The sequence below is a fragment of the Podarcis melisellensis genome, assembly GCF_964234715.1.
Source record: "Podarcis melisellensis genome assembly, chromosome: 8".
NCBI classification, from domain to species: domain Eukaryota; kingdom Metazoa; phylum Chordata; class Lepidosauria; order Squamata; family Lacertidae; genus Podarcis; species Podarcis melisellensis.
In genome coordinates this window covers 44,418,557-44,436,350 of record NC_138540.1, presented here as the reverse complement: position 1 = coordinate 44,436,350, position 17,794 = coordinate 44,418,557, and the positions used below count along the sequence as shown (strand labels likewise).

At 45.4% G+C, this 17,794-nt stretch overlaps 1 protein-coding gene across 2 annotated transcripts in view; it reads left to right on the top strand.

Moving 5' to 3' along the window:
- The first annotated feature begins 1,863 nt into the window (after positions 1-1,863).
- The window catches only part of NFAT5 (nuclear factor of activated T cells 5), a 66,433-nt gene continuing 50,502 nt past the window's right edge, over positions 1,864-17,794 (top strand). Inside the window, exon 1 of one of the 2 annotated variants that reach the window (XM_081923282.1) lies at positions 1,864-4,087. In XM_081923282.1, coding sequence (XP_081779408.1) covers positions 3,859-4,087 — 229 coding nt within the window. In that variant the 5' untranslated portion in view covers positions 1,864-3,858. Of the gene's footprint in view, positions 4,088-13,876; positions 14,280-17,794 lie in introns of those variants that run through there. The other variant, XM_081923287.1, reaches the window with a different exon arrangement.

Sequence of the window (17,794 nt, the reverse complement as noted above, 5' to 3'; positions counted from 1 at the left end):
CTTAATGCCCTATTTGAACGTAGAACTCCAAGAAGCTGGTGTGGTACAAAGTTAGTGGCTCTTTCACCAACTTTGTACCAGAAAAGCTTGCTATGTTCTAAGTGCAAGCAAGTTGGTATCAACACTGAGGGAGAGAAGGAAGCTGAAGGAAATTGTGCCTCTAGGGTTGAAACAAGAGATGAGGATACCTTTAAGGTTTGTGCTTTTTCATTTGCTCTGAAGCTTGAAACAATGCAAGCAAGCAGCACAAGACAGGCATTGTGCTGGGATAATTCCCTTCCTTCTCACATACTCCCCCTAATTTTGCCTTAAGTTTGAATCTAGTGTGTTAAGGGGAAGGACAGCCATGAAGCTAAAGTTATCCACTAATATAATTTTAATGTTGCCTTTCTTCATGGGAGGTCAAGAACTATAGCTTCTTAAAGGAAATTTCGGCATCATAAGTAACATCTAGTGTAAAACTAGTGGCTTGTCTTGAGATGGCAGTTTTCTATTGGATAACTTTGGGGGTTTAGAGTAGTTCATTTATGGCTCTGAACCCCTCAGGCCTAAGCACTGAATAAACCCAGTTCTTAGTATAATCTTCAGTTACATATCTTGACAGTTTGAAACTAACCCTCCAGGGTTTGTCTCTTGTCTGTTACTAGGCTGTCCACAGTCCTCACCAGTTTGACTGTTTGCTGAGATCAAGGCTGTTTTTGCTAAGGTCAGGTGACTTACACTGTTTTGGAAAGAGTCTCGTAAACAGATATGCATAATCATGTTTCTTTAAAACTAGTTTTCTAGCAATGTTTGGTCAACAGTTTTTTGCCTACATATATATCTGAGAGAACATAAAAGCCTTAAAAACATCAATGCAAAAAGAAGAAAAAATGCAGCCAGCAGTTAAATTGGTTCTATGGGTGATTCTCTGAAGACTGGCTGACAGGCTTGGGTCTGTTCTTGTGTCTGTTGAATTTAGATGATAAGGGAGCTAGATATATGCATGTATCTCAGTTCTCCCTCGCTGTAAATCCAAGGTTCAGATCTTGTTGTCTTGGAAACTAATCTGTCTGGAATAGCAGTTATGATGGTAAACACTCAAGAAGCTGTCTGGTTCAGAGGAGGGGGTTGGTGTGCAGACATTCTACATGTTCAGGGTTCCTTTCTTAAAACCCTGAGCCTGTGTTAAAAATTGTCATTGACTATGTTAGTTGAACTTGCTGTTGCTGTTGCACCACCATCTTAGAAATTAATTTTTTCATTTCCCAAAGGTGATCCCGAAGACAAGTATAAATCTGGTTGAATTTGTGCAGGCTAATCTGCCTGGTTTATATCCACAAGACATTTTTTTAAACTTGATTTTTATTGATTTTTCAATGAAGGAAATCCAAAAACAAAAATACAGGAACACCAGAGAACCCGAAGAAGAGAAAAAACAATTGAGGCAGAGGAAAAACCTGTCACGTAGCAATATAAATGACCACAACAGAATATATATCTGAATCATAGAATTGTAGAGTTGGAAGAGACGCTGAGGGTCGTTTAGTCCAATCCCCTGCAATGCTGGAATCACAACACGTGGTCCCCCATCCTATTTGAACCCATACTGGACGCTGCTCAGCTTTGCAAATGTGCTAGCAGTTTTATTGTTGCACCACTATTGTTAAAAAGTGTTGCAGTGTGAAATGCTCTTGTTCAGGTTTCCACTCATTCCCTTCCATCCCTCCAAAGAGCCAACCAGCATTCTGTGCCCCCATAGCATGCTCGTCTCACTAAGCTCTTCTGGGGGCTTTCCCTTTATTTATATTTTTATAAAAGGGTTTTGTGTTATTTTATACACCCCCCTTTGCATTTCTGCATATTTTAGGATTACCCCACACCTGCTGGTACCTACCTTGGATGGTGCTATTCTTCCTACAAAATGTCTGGTGGCTGGATAATGAATTCACTAGTAGTGTATATAAATGGAGCCCCCACAAAAAAGGTGTTTAAGTGTGGAGCCTTCAAACCCCTCCTTTCCAAGACAGGAAGTTGTCCAAAGTGAGGCAGTGAGTATGTGAAGGAACAGGTGCCTGGTGTCAGCTGGGAAGGGAGGAAGGGAACTGGCAGGTGCTTTCATATTTGTGGTTCTCTTCTGTCCTCCACTCTATTCCATCTCCCACTTTTTCTCAACAAAACCAACAAAAAAGTGTTTTGCTGCCTTAAAGGCTAGCTGTTTTGTTGTGGCTGAAGCTTTTATGAACAATAACCCACTCTACTTCCCACTTCAGTGTGGCTCTTGCTGCTTTTATTACATGTGTGATGGCACCAAGAGAACTGAACTGAAATTAGGCAGAGGTTGCCAATTTATTGCCCTCCAGATGTTTTGGACTAGAAGTCAAATCAGTCCCAGCCCACATGCCCAATGGTCAGGGATGATGGGAGTTGCAGTCCAGAACACCTGAAGAGTGTAATGCTGGCTTACCCTTGGAATACAGGGTGATTATAATGGTTGGTGAAATTTGGGTTTTGGTTCCCATCGCAAGCCCCCTGTAACTCTTCATTTTTTCCTCATTAGCCACCAGCCCTGCCTGTCTTGAGTGCTGTTGGGACGCTATGGGGGAAGCCTATTTCAGGGAAGAAAATGGAGCTCTTCTCCCTTTCTTCTGACCCTGTTTCGTTGAAGGGGGGAGGGGAGGGCCACAGCTCAGGGGAGAAGCATCTGCTTTGCATGCATCCCTGATGGCATCTTGAGGTAGGGCTAGGAAAATCCCATCTGAAACCATGGACAGCAGCTGCAAGTTGGTGTAAGTTGCTGCAAGTTGGTGTAAAACTTAGCAAGGCGGACCAAAAGATTTGATTTTGGATAAGACAGCTTCCTGTGCTTGGTCTTGGTGTTGCTATGCTATGGAGTAGTAAGTGGGCAGTCCTCAAGAAGAAAAGTGACTACTCAAGTTAGCCCTGTTACTTAAAGGAAAACAAAAGGTGCAAAGCAAGCTTGGCACCATCCTCAGTACTGGGTTGTTTTGTTTCTCTCTCCAGCTGCCCTGGGGGCAAGTTCTGTGGTGCCCCATCTCAAAGATGCTATCATGGTGCTGAAAAGGGATAACTAAAATGATGAGGGAGTTTGATGAGGGAGTTTGAGCTCCTTCCTTATTATTTATTAAATTTGTATACTGCCCTTCACCTGAAGATCACGTCGGTAAACAACATAAAAATACAAAATGAGAACACTAAATGCATAATAAAACCCAAAATCTAACCCAACAAACACAAGGAGGCACACAAAGAAGGGCCGCATGATGATCGCAGGGGCCAGGTAGGTTCATATGGAGAGAGGCACTCCTTAAGGTATTGTGCTCCTAAGACATTTAGGGCTTTTTAGGGGAAAACCAGCACTTTGAGCCGGGCCTGGAAACCTAGTTGACAGTCAAGCAGTCGGGCCAGGATCGGGAAGCCGCTGACCAAGTTCGCAAGCAACAGCTCAGCCTCTTCTTCCTCTCCCATGAGGGAACGAAGCGGCAGCAGGAGAAGCCCCTCTGGACACCACTTTGCCCCCTCGAGGAAAAAGAAGTGGCGGCGTCAGCAGTCTGGCGGTCCTGGCCACCGAAAGCGGCATTTGCTTGGGGTGGGGAAGCGTCTTCGTTCCCCGCGTTGCTCAAGGTCAGAGGGCTCTGCTCGTCTGTTCTGGGGGGCAAGAACAGCCCCTCTCGTGGGGCTTGAAGCGGGAGGGCGGCAGCAGGACACAGTGTGCGCCCCCTCCCCTTCCGCCCCGGTGTTGGTGCCAAGTAGCCATTAATCCGCAGGCCCGCGGCCCGGACTGCGCAATAAATACCTGTTGCCGGGGCGGAGGGAAGGGCGCCACGCGGCTGAGCTCCTCCCCCCGGGGGGAGACCGATGGTCCCCAGCTCCGCACGCGGCCGAGCAGAGGAGCGCGCGAGCCCCGAGCAGCTGAGACGCCCTTCTGCCCGTCCGTCGAGTAGGCTGGACCCGCGCAGGCGCCCCTGGCACGACGTGGCCGCCATGCGTTCCATGCTGGCCGACGAGAGCGCCTTCTGCGCTGCGCCGCTGCACGACTGGCCTTGGAGCGCCTTCGGAGGGAGAGCCGTCGCCGCCGCCCCCCCAGGTAAGCCGGCCCAGGGCTGGAGCGAGTAAGCCACGGAAAGAGCCGCTGGGTTCCAGCTAACCCAGTCTTGTCCACGTTCACCAGCAGCGGTTAACTTCTCCAGACTTCCGGGCACCGGCGAAAGTCTTCCCCAGTCCGGTCTGGATGGAGCCGGGGACCGCCTACGTGCACACCTCAGCCGCGGCCCTTCCTCGGAACAGTTTTTTCCAAGAAGAGCGCTTCCTGCTGTCAGAAGCGCTACTGCCCCCGAGGGAACGGCTCTGGGTCGCGGGAATTGCGGGGCGTTCCGTGCCCCTGGCCCACCGACGAGGTCCGCTCCCTCGAGTTTCCTTGGCTCAGCGCCGCTCCCACCCTCTCCCAAGCCCGAGTGCCTCGGAGATGGCTGTAAAAGGAGACTCCCCGGGGGGTTCCTGCTCTTCAGTCTGGGAGAGAGGGGGGTCATTGAAATGCCCTCCTCGGAGACTCCTTCGCCAAGCCACCCAAGGGGGCTCGACGTGACGCCTTTGCTCACGAAACGTGGCCACCTAGCTTCTTGCTGGGCTAATTTAATGCGGGGTTAAAGACCAGCCAGATAGAGCGGCCAGGAGGAAACGCCAATGGATAAGGCTACCAAAATAGGAGGGGAGGGTGAGCACCGAGCAAAACCTGGCTCGAGTCGCCCTTAATAAAAGATCTTTGCAGCTATAATGTTGTCTAGGACAAACTTTAGATTCAAACCCACCCCCACCCAAATAAAAAATATGTATCCATGAATGTCAGTTTTTTCTTTTAGCTATGGGGTGCAGGTATATCTTAAAGTGCAGCAGCTCATCCATGAAGTACCTTTACCCCAGCCACACACTATCCTCAACAAGAGTCCACAAATGCAGGCAGTTGTGTAAAGACGCCCTTCTTTACAAAATTTAAGGAAGAGTAACTTATAGCACATGACAACTGCTGTCCAAGGCATATCTACCTGGAAGTCAGATTTGTTGAATACGGTTCTGACTGCAGGAGCCTTAGCAAAAGATCTTCAACCAGCAATTTTACACTTTTAATTAGAAATGCAATCTTGCAAAGGAGTGCTATAGCCCTGCATGTCCTCAAGAGATTTGGTAGTTATAGCAATAGCATTTGATGGGAGTGGGGTCTGTGGTCCACCCCATTCTATTATATTCTGAAAGTCACTCTCCACACCCCACCAATCTAATTGCTTACCAGGGAGAGGATTGCAGGTTGGTGTTCTCTTTCACGCTAGCAAAACTGAACATTTTTCTGATATGTAGAGGAGGGAAATTCCAAGCCCTGACATTGTTTAAAATTTAGATGTAGCCAATGGCCTATGGAGCACCAAGTAGTTTCATAGTCAGGGTACCTGTTCAGGGGTGATTTTATCCACAGTGGAGTGACTGACATATGCATGGATTTCAGACCATTTTTGTAGTTGAATATTAGATCCTACAAAGCACATGTGGATAGTTCTTGAAGTATCATTTTTAACATGGCTGTAGCTAAACTTCAGAGAGTCATGGGGTAGAACAGATTTGATTTCTGGTCTCATCATTTGATTAATAAATGCAGCTTGATAGGACTGAGTTGTGAGTAATTGGAGTGCAAAAGTTATATGATGCTAGTCCTGTAATTTTTAATATGCTTTTATTTTTGGTTGGTTCAGAGGGACTGTCACAAACAAATGAGAGAGAGAACAGGCAGTGGGTATGTTGAGCTGAAAACCTTCTTTTTCCACATTATTCAGGGTTTCTGAAATATTCCATCATAGCTGCTATGTAACAACCAACAAAACCCCTAATTGAAAGAATCGCAGAATTAATTGAGACAATCTGGCACCTTATTTTATAATACCAGAATATTTCCAGGAACAACAAAGGCTGTAATAAGGGAGTACTATATAAAACAGCTTCTTCTCTAATCCCCTGCCTCCAAAATACATATTTCTCTCCTCTCTGTTCTGTCACCTGAATGCATTCTCTCAACCTTCAGAGCTTTTTCTAATAAAGGCAATGTCCTCAAACTCTTCTGTACGTGTCTGTTTGTATTCAACATTTTTGGGGGGAGAGGTGTGCACTGTGGCAACTTTCTTGATTCCTTAAGAGAAACAGGGACACTTTTTACTATGACAAAGGTCCCTGTGCACCTCAACTTTGTATTTATTGCTAATCTGTAAGGCATGGCTAGGAACAGCTGGTGCTATAACCTCAGACACAAGTACTAAGAAGTGTGTGAGCTCATGCAAAATATCTTAGGGAGAGCTAGCGAGGCCTGGCATTTCCCTGTTTTGATGCTCAGGCTCAAAGACAGCCGCTATGGTACAAGGACTGAGTGTAGAACTTTAGAGTGAGAAGACCTGGGTTCAAATCCTGGTTCAACCAAAAAGCTCACTCTCTGTCTAACCTACTTTGAGAGGGCCATTGTGAAAAGGGGATTGAAAGTATGTGGCTATGGTGTCAGCATTGTTTGCCTGCATATGCAACTCAAGGTCAGTTTCCTGGGGTGGCAGAGATATTTTTTTTAGAGAGGGCAGCAATAAGTCCAAGAGGTACATTCCAGAATTTGTTGCAACAAACTTGGGACACAGCCCTTGAATCATGTGTTACACCCCAGCATCCTCTTGCTTGGTCAGTCTCACAGGACTATAGCAAAGATGAATGCTTGCAAAGGTGTTTTTCCAGTAAGTAAACAGCCGCGGCGGCAGCAGCAGCAACAAGAACAAGAACTTGGAAGAACTTTACCTTATGGGATGGCATACAAATATTGTTACTAAGTACAGTCATACCTCGGGATGAATAAGCTTCAGCTTAAATATTTTTGGGTTGCACTCCGCGGCAACCCAGAAGTAACAGAGCGCATTACTTCTGGGTTTCGTTGCTCGCACATGCGCAGATGCTCAAAATGACGTTATGCGCATGCACAGAAGTGGCGAGACACGACCGCGCACTCGTGTCTTATGTTCGCTTCGGGATGTGAACGGGGCTCCAGAACAGATCCCGTTCTCATCCAGAGGTACCACTGTAAATAATATCACATAGCTCAGTTTGTTAGAACATGGTGCTGATAATGCCAAGGTTGCAGGTTTGATCCCTGTACGGGACAGCTGCATATTCCTGCATTGCAGGGCATTGGACTAGATGATCCTTACGGTCCCATCACACTCTACAATTCTATGATTATTTAATAAAAATAAAAGTTATTTTAATACAGGGTTAGTAGTTCACATGACCCCGCACAGAGTTAAATGGACAGTACCTGTCCCAATGAGCTTATGGTTTTAAGGCAGAGGTTTCAACCTTTTTGGGTCCATGGCTCCCTTGACCAACTACATTCTTTCTGTGGCAACCTGTGGGGCTCAGGAGCCCAGTTATGTCACCCCTTGCCTGCCAAGCTGACAGCACCTCACCCTTTTTCAAACACCCTCCCTTGTGGAGTGTTCCCTCAGCCTCCTCTCTTCGCTCCTTGGGAGTCCTCTGGGGAGCCACTGCTGCTGACCCTGGTCCCAGAGCTAAAAGAGAGGTGCCTCCTCACAGTGCCCCACAGAGGCCTGGGAAGCACCCCCTGACCACCCCAGAGGCACCATTCACCTGGGGAGCTTGTAGCCAGGGCTGCTGCAACAAACAGCCACACAAGCCTTTGGGAGGCAGAGACCCAAGAAGGCACCAGAGGATAGAGGAAATGAAAGAGGGACAGAGGCCCATAGCACCCCTGACCATTATTCAAGGGTGCCACGGCACACTGGTTGAAAAGCACTGGTTTAAGGCATCCTCCACCCAGGTATGCAAGAGGCATTAACACAGTTCAAGGACACCTTCCAGCTGAACACAGCTGGAAAGGGCCGTGGCTTGGGTGCTGTCCAAAGGGCCAGATGGAGGGTTGCATTTGGCCTCGAGGCCTGAGCTTCCTCACTTCTGATGTAGAGGCTGCCCTCTATTCAGAGGGGATATGGCATAGCTGTCAACATTTTCCGGTTTTTAAGGGAAATTCCCTTATTCTGAATAGGGTTCCTTGCAAGAAATGGGAAAAGTTGACAGCTATGGGATATGGTTCTACAGGAAGGGGGCTACCCCACAGACGTTCCTCCTTCTGACCACCTCTGCAAATCACCACATGACCAGGAGGGTCTTATCCAACAATCCTAGTGAGTGGGCAGGTTTGTATGGGAAAGAGGCGTTCCTCCAAGTAAGGCTGTCCGCTGAGGAAACCCTCCCTGGCTTGTGGGAGGACTTTCTTTGTGCAAGGGGCATATTGCACTAGCCTTGTGCAAGCAATTCCAGTCAGTGGGGAGGAGAGGAGGCCCAAGGCCCCAGTGTGGCTCGTTTACTGCCTGCTTTTATATTGACTAGTGCTTCTGTTGCCACTTAAGGATTTTACTGTATGCTTTCCATGTCAGAACCAGGAACCAGGAAACCACAACTGGGGGTGTAAAAAGCAGTAAATGAGATCTTTAAAAGACTGTTGCTGGTGGTGGTGGTGGTGGGGACCCGTCTTTATGGTATTACAAAACTTTTAAAGGCCTGCTTCAATAAAACACTGTTTAAAGGCAGCTGATAACGCTGTCGTAAGGAGAATATTGCCCTTGGTTATGAAAATGGTATGGATTTCCACAGCTACTGTATAATGGACTGAGGCCAGCTGAAATAAATATACAGGGGGGGGCAGAGGTGATGGGATGGTGGCAGCTCTGGAGCATTACCTAGATGCACTGGAACATCAGAGAAAAGTCCCAGGGATATAGAATAAGAGAGAGCAAGAAAATGCAGCTATTTGAGGGTTTTATAAGCCACAGACAGGCTACAGAGCAAGGAAAGTGAAACTAGGGAAGAATTACCGTAGTTGGGTTATAAGCAGGGATAAAGGTTAGTAAGCCCAGTGGCAAGCCAGGAGAGCAAAAAGGAGAAGACGAAGTGTAGGCATGGAAACTACTACCTTTGAGAAAATCTTAGGAGCTGTAGGTAGGAAAGGCTATGCTAAGAAAAGCAGGATAGCACACAGGTCCTGATATGATATGGGTGCCTAAGCTCAACTGATGAAAGTCCCACCAGGTGGTCCCTAACAAAAAGAGACAACCTGCAGCTCCAAGGATCCTGGGGACCTTAAGGAATACAATTATGACAGCAGTCTTTCTAAATCTGATACCCTCCACATGTTTTGGACTACAACTCCCATGCTGGCTGGGACTTAGTAGTCCAAAGCATTGGGAGGGCACAAGTTTTGGGAAAGCTGGTCCAAGCTGTTCTAGGAAAATAGGGAAGGGAAATAGGGACTGGGGGGGGGGAGCATAAGTGGGTGGCAAGACAGAAGAAGGGGGAGAGAGTGAGAGAGAAGCGCTTCTGGGCACTTGAAAGGTATAGCACTAGCATCAGTTTTTGTACTTGACCGATTCAAAATTTAATTACATAAATTATTTCCTTGCTAGTGTGACACACCCACGGTAAAGGCACTTCCACATGTTGCACCTCAAAGTTAGAACACTAGCAGGGCTTTCAGTGTGGGTCCACTGTTCTGTGGAACAGCATTTTTCCAGAAACTGGTGATATTTTTATTCTGACAAGCTTTCCCACCTGGATGAATACATCTCTGCCACAAGTGTCGATTTTGTATTTTTTTTAAATATTTGTTTTATTCTGTATATTAGCAAGATATATGTTTCATATATATGAATATACCATTTACAGATATGGAAGGCAATATAATAATAATAATGACAAATGGGAATAGTTCTGGTAGGCTGAATTTGGATTCCCTTGGTCTGAGGGTCCCCCCACCTGCTTTAATTCCTCCCTCATTGAGGGTTAAAAGACTGCTAAGGATCGTAAAATGCAAGCAGCATTTTGCGTAAACACATCTCTATTCCTGGAAGGCTCTTGACCGCTCATCACAAAAGAACTGACACCCCACTCTTCGCATCAAGTTCTAGCAATAAAGAACACACAGTACTGTAGTAGGTGATCTCTATAGATGTAGGGTGTTTATAAAAAAGAAAAAATCACTGTACACAGAACTATAGCAGCAGCTCTTTGGGTTCTGCACAAAGGCATTGTTAGCTTTGTCTCACAGGTCCACCACTGTCCTTCCTCTAAGGATGCCACGAGGGGAAAAGGCGGCAACACAACAAAGGCCCTGCCAAGCTTAGCAACAAGTCAGGAAGTGCCAGCATGGCCTGGGGTCACCAGAGCACTTGACAGATGCACATTATTTTCCAATTACTATTGGAAAATAATCAACTGCCTTGCTCCAGCTAGTGGTATATTAAGGAAACACCTGCTTATTTTCTCCCCCCACAATTTGATTAAAATAACGACTGGCTTAAATTGTTAATTGGCTCATCCCAATTAATTTCCTGCCTTTTGTATAACATGCATGCATTATTTCCATCATAAGGCAAACATTCAAGTTGCTCTTGGTTTTATCTTATATGTACTTGCTAATAATTATACAAATAGGATTGTAATGTTTTTGAAAAGCAATTAAAATGGAACAGAGGAAACTTTTCCTATTCTGAATCAGGTCATTGGTCCGTCTAGTTTAGTACTGTTTACACCAGGTGTGGGGGACCTTTGGCCCTCCAGATGTTGCTGAACTATCAGCCCCAGTGAGTATGGCACATTTCCCTTACCTGCTTAACAGTTTAGAATAACTTGAGGTTTTTAATGATAAAAAGTGATGTCTAACAGTCCAGTTCAGTCCTGATCTTCATCAGCATGTTGAAATGGGTGTTTGGAGCAGGGTTAGAAACATACAAGACTGGCATCCTTCATGGGAACATGGGAATGTCACTTATCTAAGACAATGTAAAATATTCCACAACAAAGATTAAAATGGCATTAAAAATATACTCTCTAAACAGCTTTCAGGAGAAAGTAATGTCAGCAGTGTTAGAATGGCATCAAGTTGTTTTATTGTGTGTGCTGTAGCATTTGTTTCTTTCTCTCAGTTACAGACACAGTTTTTGTGTGTATGTCTAAGCTTAAGAACAAGCGATCCAGGATGAAGAGGAAAGCTGGGGGAAAATGCAGCCTCCCAAAGTGCGGAGGAGGCTGAGAAAAAGGGCAACAAAAATGAAAAGCCTTCTGAATGAAGGCAGATTGGAAAGATTGGATTTGTTTCTTTTAAAAAGAACAAGTGGGGTGGAGAGAAGAATGGCATGAAGAAAACTGATTATCTCCTACAATCATGGGAACATTTGCAGAAAATGAATAATGGCAAAATTCACAACTGATAAGAAGAAATATTTTCCCTGTGGTACTTAACTGGAATGCAGTAGATTCATGGCTGTGTTGGGTGTAATTGAGGCCAAGGATTTGGTGAGGAAAAAGTAGATTCCAGAATGGCAAGAATCAAGACAGCTAGGAGACTTAACACATTCACATTTTAGATGGTTTGCATACCCACACGAACTTTTTCTGTACTCTGGAACTGAACTAGAAGTGCAGGAAATTAGGCAAAGGAGGTGCCTCTTGTCACACACAGAAAGTATGTGTGTGCACATGTGACTCAACCATACAGAGTATGTGGTTTGTAGTCATCTCCTGTCTGCGGTTTAAACAGACGAGGGCTGGCATAGCTGATGGCCTGGGGGAAGTTGGAATGCACATCCCCCTCACTTTCTCCAAAAGCCACTTCCTTCACCTGACAAGTGGTGGTGCTCATGATAGGAAACCTGTCTATATCCCTATTCTTGGCCAGACCCAATAGGATGGTTTGGACCTGATTAAATAATACTTGCATACCAAAGTAAATGATAGTATACGGTTGTTTTTCAGTGTTTGCACTATTCTTATTTCTTTTAAAAGAATTTACATACTGCTTATCAGTTCAAAAATCTTTGAGCAGTTTGCTGTCTAAAACAAGCAATATTTTAAAACAAAACCACAATCTGAAACCAGTTAATCTGAAATATAAAAATACAGAAAGCATATAAAGAGAAAATAAAACAGAAATTCAGAAGATTCAGATGTAGAACAGGGTCAAAAACATAAAACAATCACTGGTGATGGTGGAATATGGAGTCAACAACTGCCATGTTGTTTACCTGCATGAAGTATTACTCAAACCCAGTATGACAACTTCCAACTTCTTGATGCTTGCCTGCATTTTTCAAAGTATAACCTGTCTCCAGTTGGGCCTCTCTATACATAAAGATCTTTAGTGAAGGCCATTCTCCAGGTTCTCTCTGCTGCGGTGTGATGGGTGGCTCTTGAGGAAAGGGCCTTCTCAGTGGTGGAGCCTTAGTTGCTGAAGGTCTCTCCAGAGAGGCTCACTTGTGAGTCATCTGGATGTCAGTTTAGCACCAAATACCTTTTTGTTTTCCATGACCTTTTAATGTTAGTCTATTTTATGTCTGCTGATGGTTTTATGCTTTTGTTTTATTGCTTTTGCTGCCTTCTCTAAGTTATTTTGGGTTATAGGTTCATGTGTTTTATTGTACAGTACTGTATTCTGATCTTTGACTGTAGTCCACTCAAGGGCAGGGTAAGCTATTATGTAATCAATATGTTACTATTACTCCTTTACGTAGGCAATATACTGAGGAGATACACCTGGCTTTCCCCACTGTGAACTAATTGGGAGAGCCCCCCTTAATTATCCTATGGCTTCCGTGGTACAAGAGGGAACAGAAAACTAATAATTGTACATTCTGATTCTCAAGAACTTGCCTATTGAGAGTGGGGCCTCTGCACCTTTTCCCTCTAGTGCTTGCACTTCACCTCCTATCATTTTATAGTCTCCATGTTTCCTTATAGGGTACACCTTTGCATACACAATGGCAGAGGCTGAAGACCCAGGGGTTTTTGTTGGTTTTTAAAATAAATTATAAGGACCTGAGATTCAGAAGGCAGGGGCAGGCAGAAGCCACTCTATGAACACATTGCACTATAAGGCCATTTAAGCCCAGTGAAGCAACAGATCTCCGTGGTTTCCAACGGGAGTGGACGTTCCCAGTAATTTGCTACTTAATTATGATTTTTAACCGGGACTTCAGCCTCTGTCCTTGTGCATGCAAAGGTGGTGCTGCCTGCCACGGAGCAACCTTCCTTCACCGAAAACAGCCTTGTGGCGCCTTAAAGATAGATGGACTAGTGGAGCACAAATGGTCAGACAGCACAGGCTGCAAAAGCTTCTGCCATAATAAATGTGATATAGAACCACTCAAGGCAAGGGTGCTTAAAGTCAAAGGGAACACAGGACATTCAGTGTTTGGCGGTGGCGTAGCTGTTTTTCCCCTGCAGCCTGGAAAAGGGCAATACCCTTCTGAAAACTGACGCAGAAGTGGACCTCTTAATTCTTCCTCTCCTTAAATATTTCTGTCCCCATCTTTTGGTCAGTAGATGCGAAATAAATACAACGCACCAGTGATCAAGCACATCAGTTAAAACAAAAGTAGCAATTACAAAAAAAAAGCCGGCGACGACGGCACAGCCTACAGCTCCTCGCTCTTCTTAAGAGATTGCCTTGACTCTGCTCTTCCCCCGAGCTGAAAAGGAAGCTGTACAGCCACCTCCCTCCACTTTGACAAAGAGGCCTCTCTCTCGCGAATATCCCCTGTAGCGCAGGCGCAGAAACCACCCTCGAATCGCCTGCGCGAGGCCCCTGTCCATACAAGAACTGGCACATGCGCATTAAAGCCGCCTCTGGTTCGTTTACGCGAGAGGCTCGCATGCGTCGAAGGCTTGAGGGCACTTGTTTGCCGAGCACGGCGCAAACGCGCACAACGTCCATTTTGCGTCGCCTGTTGCCGCTGCCCCGCCGTCTCCCCCCCCGCCCGCGGTCTGAGGCCTTGCGCATGCGCCTCCTTTTCCCGTTGGTTTTTGTGTTTTCCTCTCTTTTTCACCGTCGCCGTGGCTCGAGAGCCGGGCGACGCATGCGCAATGTCAACGGAGAGGGGGCGGTCCTGCTGGGCGACAGGCACCGAATTCCTGTCAGGAGCGGCGGCGGCTGAATAAGAGCCCGGCCCGCGCCTCCTCTGTCCCTGGTCCCGCCTCTCGCCGCCGCAGCACAGCCCCCTCCGCTCCCCTTGCCTGTGGTCAGCAACCGCTGCGGCGTCCATCCGTCCGTGCCCCCCACCGCCGCCCCCCCGTCCCGCCCCCCACCGCCGCCACCTCCCCCCGGCCGGGCCGCGGAGCTGCGATGCCCTCGGACTTCATCTCTCTCCTCAGCGCCGACCTCGACCTCGAGTCCCCTAAGTCCCTCTACTCCAAGGGTGAGTCTCTGGTGGGCCTCGGGGGGGGGGCGGGGGGAGGAAAAGAGCGCCGCCGCGTTGCATCGACGACTCTGGACTCCGGAGCGGCCTCCTCGCTCGCTCGATCACCGTTGTTTCTCAGGAATTTGTCCCGACCCTGTGGGGCGTGTGCGAGAAGGAGGCCGCTCGGGAGGGACGAGGAGGGGCTGCTCCCCCCCCCCGCTCGACCAAGGTGAGGAAGGGGCGCAGTCGCCGTTAATAAGGTCACTTTTCGGGTGGGGGCGGGGCTGCGCTCTACACGTGCTCAGAGGCAGTGCCCCCTACTTTCATTCGCTGTCTATCAATTGCCAGATTAGCATCCTTCTTTTTGGCGGCGGTGGCGGTTCACAAGTAAGGTCCAAAACCCTGATGTTTCGTTGAACCTAGAGAGAGTTTCTAAATAGGGCCCCGTTCTCACTTTTATTCTTCTGAATTTCCCATCTGCTTCCGTTCCTTCCTGCCATCAATAGGTCTGTTTATTAGCTTATGTTTCTATCCTACCTTTCTTTCAAGGAGCTCAAGGCACCCTACATGGCCCTCCCCTCTCCATTTTATCCTTTCAACTGCCCCAAAGATGCTTGAAGAGTTCCATGGCTGAATGTAGGTTGATGCTTCCTCTCCTTGTTCCTACTTCTGTAGATGAACAAATTGTGAAAAACAAATGATCATGAGTCTGTCGCAGCCAGCTATGGTATTGGGCCCAGTGTAGAATGCCACAGAGAGTTGGCCTGAAAATGCAGGAGTTAAGTGGGGAAGTCGTGTATGTTGGCCTCCTAGGAGGAAAGAGAGAGAAATGGTAGATTTTTTCTTTTCCCCTCACTTCACCTTGATCCTGGTAACCCCTTGGTTCATCTTCTGAAGGAGCTCCAACAGGGAGAAAACACGAAGCAAATAATGAAGTAAGGCTAGCAACCCTGTAAAATATTTTGCCCTCAAAATAATGGCCAGGGTCAACTAGCTTGCCACACTGCCCTCCCTCCTTTACACCTATCACACAAGAGACACAAAGAGATAATTCAAAGAAAAACAGCAGTGTACTTATGGAAAACCAGCAGGTTGTTCTAACATGATATGAGAAAAAGATATTATGTTAAAGTTCAGCTTGTACAACTAGATCATGACTTTTAAAAAATGTAAAAATATTGCAGTTGCCTCAAAGCAAACATTATAAACTCCCGAAACAGAGGGTTGATTCAACTCAATTTCTCATTTTCTGCACAAAACGCAGGAGTTATTTCCATTCATGCCCCCAAGGAAAATAGGTCAGACTCTCCAATGGTCTTGTGAAATCTAGAGCGACAAAATAGGTTTGTTGGGTATTCAGACCAATGTTTCAGGTTTACTCAGTATATTTCTTCACAGCATTTCTTGCACTGTTAGACTAATATCTGAATGGGCCCTCAAGGCTAAAATAAATCAGTGTAATGAAAATATGGAGCCAGGGCAGCCAATGGCTCACTTGTATTCCTATAGGCCTTACTGTTACATTTATATGATGGGGTTTTGTCCACTTAAATGTTCACTTAAATTGTGGATTTTCAACATGTGATTTGACACTTTTTTGTTCCGTTTTCGCAAAAGGGCAGTTCTGTGGTTCTTAAAATATGTGCAAGGGTATGGGCAGTTGCTGAGGTTGTCTGAGTGGGATTACAAAAGTTCTAATAATCTCTGCTTTCAGAGAAATGCAGCAGCTGTGTGAGTTATTGATTGACTTTTGCATTGAAGGGAAAAGAAGCATGACAAGTCTTTGAATGAAGTGTTTATTAAGCTTTCATTGGCTTCCTCAGCAGGATGGGATTTCTCCTGTTTTCAAGTATGAGAAGTAAGAACTATAGTTGGGCTTCCCTTGGCCTTGTCAATATTTGGAGCTTGTAGCGTGTTGGATGTGTCAACTGCTCCTTTAGCCAGGGCTGGCCTTGAAGACTCATTTCTGTGTGGATGACAGTGAACACAGCAATTGTTAGATTGTGGAAGAACGCTGGGGCCCAGAGACAGCAGATGCAGTTCTTGTTTGTGCTCTCCCGCTTTTTGGTAATAAACTAGAGGCATATGATTGAGGGGGATAGAAGAAAATTACTGAAAATATGGCCTAGTTAGTAATACTGACTTTTGTTGTCAAAATATGTCAAAAGTCTGTGTAAAATTTAGATTAGGAAAATTATCTAAAGCCTTTGATTATAACCAGTGCTTATTTTGTTTTCAATTTTGTTCAATGTATAAACAAAAAAGTTAGTCAAGGATAGAAAATAAAGGATTGAACATTCTGAAAGTGCTCAGATGAGAATGATTTCTTGTGAAAAACTAGTTTTGGACAGGACAGTGGTAAATACTAATCCTGTCTCTCCTCTTCCCAGACCCAACAGACATTTCTTTAACAGTATAATACAATCATATACATTTCCCATCGAAAGTAAGTCCCATCATGTTCAATTGAGCTTACTTTACTCCCAAGAAAGTAAGTATAGAACTGCATCTCAAAGTAGTGAAATTGGCAGTGGATTAGTGTACGCTATCTAACTCTAGCTAATATGTTAACATTTTTATATACCTATTCTTTATATACCTGTTCTTTACTATGACAAAATAGGTATTTATTTATTTCAGAGTTTTAATATCCACCTTCTTCCAGAGCAGAGCTCAGGGCAACTTGCAACACAAAATAAAGTTTAAACATGAATATAGGAAAATTATGCAAGACAAAACCATTCTAAAAACCACACTTATCTTCAAGTACAACTAACACAAACATCAAGTTCCAAAGACTTGGACAAATGGGTATGTTTTTACCTGCTGTTTCAAAGTAGCTGATGTGAAAGATTGTTGTATCTCTACAATTCTATTATCTCAATTGAGAAGAGAAGGGTTCCATAAATCATAGAATGTAGAGTTGGAAGGGACCCTGAGGTCTAGTCTAACCTCCTGCAATACAGGAATCTTTTGTTCAGCACGGGGCTTGAACCCACAACCCACCAGGGCTTTTTTTCCAGGCGGAACTCACAGGAACTCAGTTCTGGCAGCTCTCTGCTGGGCACCATTGTCATTCCAAGAGAAAAGGAGAGGTGTTCATGGTGCGTTTTGGCACCTCTTTTTCTAGGAAAATAGCACTGGTTGGGATCATGAACAGAGACTCTACACCAGACCTTAATGCTTGGTGCTATTTAGCACTACTGTCCCAGTGTTATTGGTTTTACCAAAGAGTAGAAGCAACATTGGATATAACCTACTGTGGCTCAAAACTGCAGAGCAGTCACTCAAAATAAAGTGAACTTGGTCATCAAAGATAACTTAGCAGCATTGGAAGCATATGAATCTGTTATCTCAAACTATTTAGAAGGAGAAACTTTAAATCCTATTTGCAGACTGTAAAGTGATGGAAATTGTTTATGAAGCCGATGACTTATTTTCAGTGACTTAAATTTACATATTACCAACCCTTCATAAAGAGCCTTGTTATTTACTTTCATTTTTTATCCTTGCTGTTTTTATAGTAACACATC